General features: G+C 41.2%; 1 protein-coding gene across 2 annotated transcripts in view; it reads right to left on the reverse strand.

Annotated features, from left to right (window-relative positions):
- Positions 1 to 8,727: 8,727 nt before the first annotated feature.
- The window catches only part of LOC127001212 (uncharacterized), a 348,018-nt gene continuing 343,892 nt past the window's right edge, over positions 8,728 to 12,853 (reverse strand). For both annotated transcript variants that reach the window (XM_050865441.1, XM_050865439.1), the window contains 2 exons: positions 11,057 to 11,239; positions 8,728 to 10,575 (listed from right to left, as the gene is read on the reverse strand). In XM_050865441.1, coding sequence (XP_050721398.1) covers positions 9,383 to 10,575; positions 11,057 to 11,239 — 1,376 coding nt within the window. In that variant the 3' untranslated portion in view covers positions 8,728 to 9,382. The remainder of the gene's footprint in view (positions 10,576 to 11,056; positions 11,240 to 12,853) is intronic.

Consider the following 12,853-nt stretch of genomic DNA (forward strand, 5'->3'; position numbering starts at 1 on the left):
AATATTTTGACATCAAGAATGACTTCCCATGTTCTTAGATGGAAAAACTCCCACCATATGAAGTATAAAGCATTAAAAATAATTATTGAGATAATAACTGAAATGATACACAATGTGAAATTCAGGTATCTAAAGCAAGGAATGTGGATGAACAAACTAAGAAAGGACTGAAGCATAAATTTACTTGGCATTTACAACAAATTGAAACTTTAATTTTACTTTATAACAAATAAATGTTGATGTTGTGCCACTCTGCTAAGAAGTTTAAAAATGACTAGTTTTACTAAGTATATGATCATATATTCTCAGAAAATTCATTCATTGACTGCAAATATTGATTTAATTCAGAATACAATACTGATGGCGTTAGACTTCACCTGTAGATGTACTTAAGAGAAAATGTTAATCTGGAATAAAAGAAAGAAGGAAGACTTTGAAGTGAAATGTGATATAAAATATATATAGGCATAAAAACTTACTCCTGCTTTGAAGAGTAAAAAAGGGATATTTGTAATAAATGGCATGCACGCACGCACACATGCACACACACACACACACAAAAAGTTTCTACCAAGAACAGGAAATGTTAAGGAAACCAACCATGATTCAGTCCATTTTTCACACCTAGCCCCATCAATGCCCACAGACGGGTGCGTTCCCTCCGTACGCCAAACTTGACCCATCACTCGCCTCTCACCCCAGCTACTAACACACCCAGGTCTGCCCTATCACCCTCCCCCAATCCTACTCTTTCACTTTCCCCAGTCCCTATTTCCTTTTCTTCCCCTTGTTCATCACCTCCGGTTTCACCTCCCTTCTCTACTTCTTCACCCCCTCCCATTTCTTATGTATCTTCACCATCTTTATCTCTCTCTTCACTTCCACTACCACCACGTCATAATTACACTTCCCTCCGATTACTAACAATAAACTTTTGTACCATAAAAAATAAAATAGCCCAATTGCACCACTTAATTACCACGCACAATCCTGACATAATGGTAGGGACTGAGACTTGGTTGACTTCTGATGTTGACAGTAGTGAGCTTTTCCCTCCCCCTTTAGTATGACAGTTTTCCGTAAAGACCGCCCGACAGACCTCGGAAAAGGTGGCGGTGTCATCATCGCCACCAATCACCACATCATAAATACATTTTCACTCCCACAAACAGTACTCCATGGTGGCCCTTTGGCCACAGCACACACACTTGTCCTTTTTCTCACCAACAACATTATTAACATAACAAACACTCAGGTTGTTCCAGGACTTAGTGACCACGACATACTCATCGATGACGCTGACCTCCGACCGATTAGACAAACAGAGACCCAGACAGATATTCCTTTATTCAAGGGCTGACTTAGACATGATCAAACAAGACCTAACTGCTTTCAGCACTGACTTTTTTGTGACAGACCCACACATAAGACTTCCTTCCACCAACTGGAACAACCTGAAACACACCATACACAACTCTATGAACAGACACATACCACAAAAACACACTTTCTAGTAGGTATACACTTCCCTGGTTTTCCAGGGATCTACGCAGACAATGTCACAAGAAACAAAGATTCTACAGACGCGCGCAGACGTACAACACAACAGATAATAGGACCGCCTACAAAAACACCAAAAGACATTTGCCAAAAATATAAAAGTAGCGGAACGCAGACACAAAGCAACTTACCTCGCAGATAACGTAAGAAATAACAAAAGAAACTTTTTCCAATTCTTTAAAACACGCAAACACGACACTAACACGATTAGATCACTGAAGGACAACACTAACACATTAGTAACCAGCCCACAACACAAAGCACAAATACTCAACACAGTTCCAATCGGTATACACACAAGAACACAACCTGACACCAAACATGCCACACTGCCCCTTCCCCCCCATAGCCCCCCTTGACATTACAACTAATGGAATACAGAAATTACTGGAAGGACTTGACACAACTAAATCCACTGGCCCCGACAACATTCCCGCCTTCATCCTTAAATCCTTTGCCCCCATCCTTGCCCCCATCCTTCAGGCCATATTCACCCAATCACTATCATCCACCTCATTACCCTCTGACTGGCTTTTGGCAAATATTAATCCTTTATTTAAGACAGGTGACCGGACTGACCCAGCCAATTATCGCCCCATCTCACTAACATCGATTCCATGTAAAATTTTCAAACACATAATGAATCACCTGGACACAAACAACATCCTTACTGACTCACAACACGGCTTTCGACCCAAATGCTCATGTGAATTGCAACTCATTACTACATTTCATGACATTGCAAGGCTACTCAACTGACGTGACATTAAACAAGTTGACACTATTGTTTTAGATTTTGCCAAATCCTTTGACAAAGTCCCGCACAAAAGACTGACATTTAAGTTGATATACTATGATATTTCAGGACCTATTCTTCACTGGATCACTGCATTTCTTACTTACACTCAATGTGTTCTTCTTGACGGATCTTCATCTGACACTGTCCCTGTTTCTTCAGGTGTCCCACAAGGCACCGTTCTAGGCCCCTTTCATTTCCTCCTGTACATTAACACTCTCAACGTCTAACTCTTCCACTAGACTATTTGCCGACGATAGTTTGCTGTTTAGGGCAGTAAAGACTACCGACGACTGCAGACTGCTACAAAAAGACTTGGACGCCCTCCAGCGGTGGGAGCGCACCAGGCAGATGCATTGCCGACTAGACAAATGTAATTATTATTATCTTTCTCCCTCTCTCTCTGTCACTTATCTGTCTTTCTCTGTCTCTCTTATCTGTCTTTCTTTGTCTCTTATCTGTCTTTCTTTGTCTCTTATCTGTCTTTCTCTGTCTCTCTTTTAAGTCTTTCTCTGTCTTTCTTTAAGTCTTTCTCTGTCTCTCTAAGTCTTTCTCTGTCTCTCTTATAAGTCTTTCTCTGTCTTTCTTTAAGTCTTTCTCTGTCTCTCTAAGTCTTTCTCTGTCTCTCTTTTAAGTCTTTCTCTGTCTCTCTTTTAAGTCTTTCTCTGTCTTTCTTTAAGTCTTTCTCTGTCTCTCTTAAGTCTTTCTCTGTCTCTCTTTAAGTCTTTCTCTGTCTCTCTAAGTCTCTCTCTGTCTCTTTATGTCTTTCTCTGTCTCTCTTTATGTCTTTCTCTGTCTCTCTTAAGTCTTTCTCTGTCTCTCTTAAGTCTTTCTCTGTCTCTCTTTAAGTCTTTCTCTGTCTCTCTAAGTCTTTCTCTGTCTCTCTTTATGTCTTTCTCTGTCTCTCTTTATGTCTTTCTCTGTCTCTCTTTAAGTCTTTCTCCGTCTCTCTAAGTCTTTCTCTGTCTCTCTTTAAGTCTTTCTCTGTCTCTAAGTCTTTCTCTGTCTCTCTTTATGTCTTTCTCTGTCTCTCTTTAAGTCTTTCTCTGTCTCTAAGTCTTTCTCTGTCTCTCTTTATGTCTTTCTCTGTCTCTCTTTAAGTCTTTCTCTGTCTCTCTAAGTCTTTCTCTGTCTCTCTTTTAAGTCTTTCTCTGTCTCTCTTTTAAGTCTTTCTCTGTCTTTCTTTAAGTCTTTCTCTGTCTCTCTTTATGTCTTTCTCTGTCTCTCTTAAGTCTTTCTCTGTCTCTCTTTAAGTCTTTCTCTGTCTCTCTAAGTCTTTCTCTGTCTCTCTTTATGTCTTTCTCTGTCTCTCTTAAGTCTTTCTCTGTCTCTCTTAAGTCTTTCTCTGTCTCTCTTTAAGTCTTTCTCTGTCTCTCTAAGTCTTTCTCTGTCTCTCTTTATGTCTTTCTCTGTCTCTCTTTATGTCTTTCTCTGTCTCTCTTTAAGTCTTTCTCCGTCTCTCTAAGTCTTTCTCTGTCTCTCTTTAAGTCTTTCTCTGTCTCTAAGTCTTTCTCTGTCTCTCTTTATGTCTTTCTCTGTCTCTCTTTAAGTCTTTCTCTGTCTCTCTTTAAGTCTTTCTCTGTCTCTCTTTAAGTCTTTCTCTGTCTCTCTTTATGTCTTTCTCTGTCTCTAAGTCTTTCTCTGTCTCTAAGTCTTTCTCTGTCTCTCTTTAAGTCTTTGTCTCTCTTTAAGGCTTTCTCTGTCTCTCCTTAAGTCTTTCTATGACTCTCTTTAAGTCTTTCTCTGTCTCTCTTTAAGTCTTTCTCTGTCTCTCTTTAAGTCTTTCTCTGTCTCTCCTTAAGTCTTTCTATGACTCTCTTTAAGTCTTTCTCTGTCTCTTTTTAAGTCTTTCTCTGTCTCTCTCTAAGTCTTTCTCTGTCTCTCTTTAAGTCTTTCTCTGTCTCTCTTCTCTGTCTTTCACTGTCTCTCTTTAAGTCTTTCTCTGTCTCTCTTTATGTCTTTCTCTGTCTCTCTTTATGTCTTTCTCTGTCTCTCTTTAAGTCTTTCTCTGTCTCTTTATGTCTTTCTCTGTCTCTCTTTATGTCTTTCTCTGTCTCTCTTTATGTCTTTCTCTGTCTCTCTTTAAGTCTTTCTCTGTCTCTCTTTATGTCTTTCTCTGTCTCTCTTTATGTCTTTCTCTGTCTCTCTTTATATCTTTCTCTGTCTCTCTTTAAGTCTTTCTCTGTCTCTCTCTAAGTCTTTCTCTGTCTCTCTCTAAGTCTTTCTCTGTCTCTCTTTAAGTCTTTCTCTGTCTCTCTTTAAGTCTTTCTCTGTCTCTCTTTAAGTCTTTCTCTGTCTCTCTTTAAGTCTTTCTCTGTCTCTCCTCAAGTTTTTCTATGACTCTCTTTAAGTCTTTCTCTGTCTCTCTTTATGTCTTTCTCTGTCTCTCTTTATGTCTTTCTCTGTCTCTCTAAGTCTTTCTCCGTCTCTCTAAGTCTTTCTCTGTCTCTCTTTATGTCTTTCTCTGTCTCTCTTTATGTCTTTCTCTGTCTCTCTTTATGTCTTTCTCTGTCTCTCTTTAAGTCTTTCTCTGTCTCTCTTTATGTCTTTCTCTGTCTCTCTTTAAGTCTTTCTCTGTCTCTCTTTAAGTCTTTCTCTGTCTCTCTTTAAGTCTTTCTCTGTCTCTCTTTAAGTCTTTCTCTGTCTCTCTTTATGTCTTTCTCTGTCTCTAAGTCTTTCTCTGTCTCTCTTTAAGTCCTTCTCTGTCTCTCTTTAAGTCTTTCTCTGTCTCTCTTTATGTCTTTCTCTATCTCTCTTTATGTCTTTCTCTGTCTCTTTAAGTCTTTCTCTGTCTCTCTTAAGTCTTTCTCTGTCTCTCTCTAAGTCTTTCTCTGTCTTTCTTTAAGTCTTTCTCTGTCTCTCTCTAAGTCTTTCTCTGTCTTTCTTTAAGTCTTTCTCTGTCTCTCTTTAAGTCTTTCTCTGTCTCTCTTTAAGTCTTTCTCGGTCTCTCTTTAAGTCTTTCTCGGTCTCTCTTTAAGTCTTTCTCTGTCTCTCTTTAAGTCTTTCTCTGTCTCTCTTTATGTCTTTCTTTAAGTCTTTCTCTGTCTCTCTTTAAGTTTCTCTGTCTCTCTAAGTTTTTCTCTGTCTCTCTTTAAGTCTTTCTCTGTCTCTCTTTAAGTCTTTCTCTGTCTCTCTCTGTCTCTCTTTAAGTCTTTCTCTGTCTTTCTTTAAGTCTTTCTCTGTCTCTCTTTAAGTGTTTCTCTGTCTCTCTTTAAGTCTTTCTCTGTCTCTCTTTAAGTCTTCCTCTGTCTCTCTTTAAGTCTTTCTCTGTCTCTCTCTAAGTCTTTCTCTGTCTTTCTTTAAGTCTTTCTCTGTCTCTCTTTATGTCTTTCTCTGTCTTTCTTTAAGTCTTTCTCTGTCTCTCTTTATGTCTTTCTCTGTCTTTCTTTAAGTCTTTCTCTGTCTCTCTCTCTAAGTCTTTCTCTGTCTCTCTTTATGTCTTTCTCTGTCTTTCTTTAAGTCTTTCTCTGTCTTTCTTTAAGTCTTTCTCTGTGTCTATGTCTTTCTCTGTCTCTCTTTATGTCTTTCTCTGTCTCTATGTCTTTCTCTGTCTCTCTTTATGTCTTTCTCTGTCTCTCTTTAAGTCTTTCTCTGTCTCTCTTTAAGTCTTTCTGTCTCTCTAATCTGTCTCTTTAAGTCTTTCTCTGTCTCTCTTTAAGTCTTTCTCTGTCTCTATGTCTTTCTCTGTCTCTCTAAGTCTTTCTCTGTCTCTCTTTAAGTCTTTCTCTGTCTCTCTTTAAGTCTTTCTCTGTCTCTCTTTATATCTTTCTCCGTCTCTAAGTCTTTCTCTCTTATCCTCCCTTTCTCCTCTTCCTTTCCCTTCCCTCCAGGCATCACAAAAGTCTCTACACCAACAAGCGTCACACAACAAAGACAAGCAAATAATACATGTTCAAAATGACACCGCTGAACTCTACTGGATGACACACGGGCAGCCAGCCACCGGGGACGGGACACATGTATCACACGTTTATACATTACCTGGGCGTCGTCACGTGCTGATCCGCTCCATCACGTCATCTTCAGACCTTCCTTCATCAGGCCACACTCTCTATTGCACTTCCTCGGCCTGGAAACGCGGGAAAAAGGGGAGATTTGGTGCCCGGCTGAGTGATGGCCCCGGGTGATCAGCTGGTCTTGATCTTGATGTCACAGGTGGCTCGGGATTTCTCCCCTGCCAGGCCTTTGTATCGGCAGCTCCTGCGAAAACAAAACATGAGGAAAGTCTATGTTCTCGGGGCAAGATATCATTCCCTACATCTTGCACGCCATATGCCCTCCAAGAACTCTTTCACTGCCTCAATCACTCGTCCACTCGTCTCTCCAGTCTGGTGTCTGGTCTGGTGTCTGGTCTGGTGGCCGACTTGTCTCATTGGTAAGCATCTTTGTGTATTAATAGTTGTATAATCACACTGTCCTGCCTGGGGGTTGGGATGGCATGTTCCTCCCTTCTCCCTTGTTGTTTACCTGCAACAATAAACTATCAATCAATCTTATTCCTCCTGACAGCAAGTTCTGGTCACCACTGCGCATTACCAGATTATCGTACTCAGAACATCGTATTTTCCTGTGTCTGATCCATAACAATTGCAGAAAAACATCGATAATAACCATCTGAACTCTAACTGTAAATTTATATCGTTATCAGTGTAGGCTCGACAGTTTTAAGCCTCAAGCAGACAAAAAAGTATGCCTAGTACGACAATCTGGTAACGCTGCGCATGACGGCTGAAGCAAGACACAGCTGCTCCCGAGTGGTCCATGTGTCCACTTGGTACTGCTTCAGCTTCACTCGCTCTTGTATCGACGCGGCCAAGGCAGCTTAACTTTTAACTGTCTGGTCACTACACTATGCATGGCACCAACAGCGACCTTCTTGTTCTGCTGCTCTGTGCGTCTGTGTCTAGTAGTAGTAGTAGTAGTAGTAGTAGTAGTAGTAGTAGTAGTAGTAGTCGGTCGGGAGTTTTGCCTTCGTAACGGCACTCCCTGATGTGTCTACTGTCTGCGTCTATTGTTTTCCTTTTTCTTTCATTCTTTTTTCTCTTATTGTCCAAAACTTGTGTACTGTTGTTTTTGTTTGTTCACTGAGCCCCAGCTGGCCTTGGTCTCGGTCTGGTCCCTTGGTCTGATAAGAAGCCGTTTTTTGCTCGGGTACACATTAAATAAAAATAATAGATAATGAAAGATAGTATTCGTAGCTAGGCATGATAACCACTATAAGAGCACAGATGTCATGAAGAGCGCATTGAATCGTTTTTGTGGAGAACAAGGGGGGGGGGGGGGTAGTGAAGGGAACAAACAACTTCTCCACTAATTATCTCCAGGTAATGCCAATAAACACCTGCCTATGTACCTGCCGTGTTAATTTGCTTTGACCTGTACTGTGCACCCACCTGAGAGAGAGAGAGAGAGAGAGAGAGAGAGAGAGAGAGAGAGAGAGAGAGAGAGAGAGAGAGAGAGAGAGAGAGAGAGAGAGAGAGAGAGAGAGATAGAGACACAGGAAAGATGGGAGGATGAGGGAGGAGTTTCTTAGATGAAAAGAGAAAGACAGAGGGAAGAGAATGGAAGGAGTGAGAGGTATCATGGTGAGCACACACAAGGACAAATGTGCTGGACGTCCACTGTTGCCCTCGTGTGCTGTGAACGGTACCTTACTTTGCTCTTGACAACCCCTGACATGATCTATTTTTAGGAGCATCACGTGCAGACATTGAACTCCTGGCAGAATCCACAATAGACTTTAACCCGGTAGCAGCGGGGATCACGTTTCTTAATGGTCCCTCTAAGCGAGAAAAATGAGAAAAAATCACTCCTCACACAATCACACAAACCATTTCATAATACATATCAAAGCATTCGTGATCAGATTATGTATCATCTTATTGGGGGGTTTATATCATGCCACAAATTTGGCCCGTCGCTGCTGCACGGTAAAGCCGCAAATTTCGCCCGTCGCTGCTACCGGGTTAACGTATTTTTCCTCACTGCAGTCGTAAATTGACATCATCTAATCTCCATAATCTGAGGTGTGGGTATTGGTGAGAATGTAAAGAAATGACAGATGCTTGAAACTGTTACTCTTTCAGTGAATCATATTGTAGGTATGTAAGCAGATAGCCAGTCAATCTCCACTCCCAACAAGCCAACTCAGGGAATATGAGTGTGAGCGCTTCCCCATTCTGGTCTCGGAAACAAAGATTTGTGCAATATATTGAAGTTGTTATTCACACTTGTGATCTCATTTTTAAGGCATTTTTCTCACCAACTGAGCTTATGCATTTTTTATTATAGCGTCAACATTGATGGCTGTGACCTTATAGGGACCTTGAAAGATTTATACAAAGCTAAACTTATTAGTCAAACTTGTGATCTCATTTCAAACAATTTATTTATTATTGAGATGGTGCATTTATTACAATAGGAATAAAACTGTAATAGGAATCATGATTTTTATATACCTTTTTTATCATAATGATGGAGCGTGTGACCCCTTGGCCTGACACACAAGCTGCAAGGTGCAGGGGCAGTCCCATTGACCTTCCAGTAATACCTATAGCCCAACTTCAGACACATCACAACAAGATCATAGGATGCACTGTGTCTACCATAAGTGTGGGTGCAGAGACCCAATACCTGGGCATAGTGAATGCTGGAGGCACTGACATCATGAGAGCTCAAGGCAAGCTGAGAGGTGACAGTCACTAAGAAGAAAACTAAGTCTACTTTTAACATAATTATAAGTGTACTCAGCACCTGGGTGTACAGTTACCTGGTAGAACATCAGAGGCAAGATGAGCAAGTCTGTCTCCCTTTTCATTATGGGGCAACACAACATGTGAGGGCACCCAGCAGGCTAAGGGCACTGAGGCACTTATTGACAATATCACAGTCAGAGGGAGAGGAAGACAGGAGTGCATACAAGGCACACTGACTGTCAACAAACAGGTACACAGTTTTCCTTAGAGCTACAGTAATACAGAGGGGCTCAAGAATGGCATAGCCTGTTCCCAGTCTTTTTGCATCTGATTACTGAAAACTTACAACAGAAGGGCACATATTTGTTAAGGCACAGCACACTACAGCTATCTTGTCAACTGTAGTTAAGTTCTGACAATCTTTTTTACTTACATATTGCATAGGGAGAGGTTCACGTAATATGTTGAATTTCTGAAGGACTACACCCATGACTCTCTTGGCATGTATCTGCACATTAGCTGTATTCCTGATGCTCATGACATCTTTCTTACTTTGGTACTGGTTCTTTCCTCTCATATCAGCAGGAGCAACAAGAGTGGCATCCCTAGCAGCAACAGAATCAGCAATGTCAAACTCATCTGCCATTATATAATCCCCAGGCAGAATGTTATCTAAAAATCCACAGTTTTCTGTGATGTATTTCTCACTTCTGTTACCATTCCAAGCCTTAGAAATGAATGAGATACTTCCTTGAGGAGATACTCCAATTAAAAATTTGACTGTCTTATATGAAGACCCTGTTTTGGCCTGCAAATATTTCGGGCAATTCACAGATATTTCAATGCAGCTCAGAATCACTGTAATTTTTTCTCCATAATGTTCTCTAAAAGTCAGTGGCATTGTCTTCTGCAGTTCCTCTCTGGATGGCCATCTAACCATCCAGCCTATCCTAACATACAAAATATCCAACACCTTCAGAAAAATGTTTGAGCAAGTAGTTATAGAGACACAAAATCTGTAAGCTAAGTCTTGCATAGGGAAATTATGGCGAAGTTTCATAAGTGTCAAAATCATCATCTGAAAGGATGTTAGCATATTCCGACCATCTGAGCAGATATAACTCTTAATGAAGGTGAACAGTTCCATTAAGTCACAGTAGCTGTGTAGTCCAGTGTAAAATCTTACACGCTCATCATCATCTTTGAAAGAGTTTTCATTTAATTCCATTTCATTGATCTTTCCCTTTAAGTTAACTTTTTCTACAGTTGCCTCATTGAACTCATCCTGCAACACCCTTATCATGTCAGAAGTGAGATCTGTCTGTGATGCACTTGATGAGGTGAGATGAACCGAGTCAGGGTCTTCTGTCACCCCATGGCAGGCAGGGGCACTCGCCACATCACGGTGGGCAGGGTTAGAGCCACTGGTCTCACTGTGGCAGGCAGAAGTATGGGCAGCCAGCACACTGGAGGAGGCAGCAGGGGCAGAGGCAGAAGCTTCCTCCAAATCTGTAACACATGTACCTGGAATATCAAATATGATTAAGTTAGCTGTCCCTAACGACCCCACACGTACCATGGTGGCCTCCCCGATGGCCCTACACTGATCATGCTGGTCCTCCCTCACAGACCCCTCTGATGGCTCTACACTTACATAACAGCCCTCCTTTAAGGACATACGTACTTACATGACATCTCTACACTTACTCTTACACCGAGATACACAATATAGTTTCTAAACACGTCTACCTTTACATTATGATTAAAGAGCATATTTTTATTCTTTGACCATATTATGAAGGCATATGTACTATTTTGAAGTGGCAGAGCTACACCAACTGGCAAACATTTGGCCTTTTATTTTCACATCAGAACAGTGGTGCATTCTGACTTAAGATGTTGGCCTAAAGACCAAAAAAACCTCTGGTGGAGTACTGATTAAAATCAGTTATCGCGTTGCCTCCACTTCTATAAGAAAAAAGGCATTACCAAAGTTCTTGCTTACTTAGTTGCATCAGGTCCTCTGCAGGCTGGGAGTCTGGAGACTGTCTTTTTCTCTTCAATGCCCGCTCATATCGAAGCATGGACTCCATTACTTGGGGCTCAACTGATATAAACTTGGAATGCCCAAGGTTCAAGGAGGGAGCCCAGTCAGGACTGTTCCTGTCAAACCATGCTGCAGGCGCACCTGTAATAAGGAACCAAAAACACTTTAGTTGACAGAAGTTGACAAGACATGTTTTAGGGAAGAAAACTAATTGTGAAAGAAATAATGCTTTTTAGGCTGATAATGCTCACATACAGAATGAAAAACTAAACTGCATAGATCATTAGATAACTAATGTTACAATTTAATAGCAACATCTAACTATCTTAACTCCTTCAACACGAGGATGTGCTTACTGCGTCCTTGAGCACTCCGTACCATATCCGAGGACGCGTACACTGCGTCCTGGCTCGCTTTAGCCAGCACACGAGTTATTTCATCCTGGATATTGTACGATTGTTTTTAGGATGTAGGTTGGATATGATACGGTGTCTTATTTGACTTTCAATGTTATTATTGTGTAATAACGTAAGTGTGTCTTGTGTGAATTTGTACTCGACAGTAACAATCAATTCTAACTGAAAATAACAAAAATAGTGAGAAAAAAATGATATATGTGTATGTGTGTGGAGTTCCTCTTCCCTCGTGTTGCCAAGTGGCTGGCTATATAGTGCTGCAGCGGGCTTCGCTACAAACCCAATCACGATGTGCGGGACGCGGAGTCTAAACACTATACTACTACCAGCCCAAACGTGCAGCTGTGACGTAGGCCTCTAGGGAATAAGCGGCAGTACGGCGTTGCCACGTTTCAACCCCATCTCTCTCTCTCTCTTTCTTAATTCCTCCCTTGTACACTCCCTCCTCCTCCTCCTCCTCCTCCAAAGAAGTCCATGATGGGTTTTGATCGCTGCCTTTTTTTGGGAGATGTAAACTTGGGAGCGCGATTCTCTACATTTTCTCTTGCTTCTTTGTTAATATTTTCCACAGTTCTTTCGCTGACATGAGTTGCTACAGCTGTGTGACGAGTAACCTTTGACAGGGCTTCAAGAGTGCTTCCATTCTGCTTCTCCTGTTCAAAATACTGGCGGACATTGAAAATAACTTGTTTGGTTTGGCTATGTAGATGCTGGGAGGGTGTTGGTGGAGCAGCCACATCGATCGTGTCTGGTCAAGGACGCCGAATGACCTGAGTGGAGTCACCTGACCTCTCCACCTGTGTGGATGGCGGGCGTGTCTGGGTGTTGGCCGGGAGTGTTACCGCTGTGAGGATTTTTTAATGTTTTTTTTCATACTTATGTCAGCTTATTTTAACGTACATTCCTTCACGATACAATCTAAATATAATTGTGAAACTCCTTACCCATCCCAAAACGTAAGGGAAACTCAATAATAGGTATAGCATTTTTTTAGCAACACTGTAAAATATGTATGCCACATTTCTTTGTATGCTTACAAATATCTTATCCATAATAAGTTAACTGTTCTTCCATACATTATAATACTAAGATTAAATGTGTATGCATATTTGCTGATCACATTTGCCATGGTTTTACTTAAATTAGAACATTTGTACATCGCGGGCTGGGAGACACGCGGTAAGGCTGTACAAGGGATCCCGTACGCTTGCTCCGCCCACAACCGCATGTTTAGTGTGGTAGCAGTATAGATCCATGCTGATCCTGTAGCACCCTATAAATAGCTGTATACCTCACTAATAAATCAGTTGCTGTCAGACCATCACAGTGTTTGGTTCTT

Source organism: Eriocheir sinensis, chromosome 20, assembly GCF_024679095.1.
Source record: "Eriocheir sinensis breed Jianghai 21 chromosome 20, ASM2467909v1, whole genome shotgun sequence".
Classification (NCBI taxonomy): Eukaryota; Metazoa; Arthropoda; class Malacostraca; order Decapoda; family Varunidae; genus Eriocheir; species Eriocheir sinensis.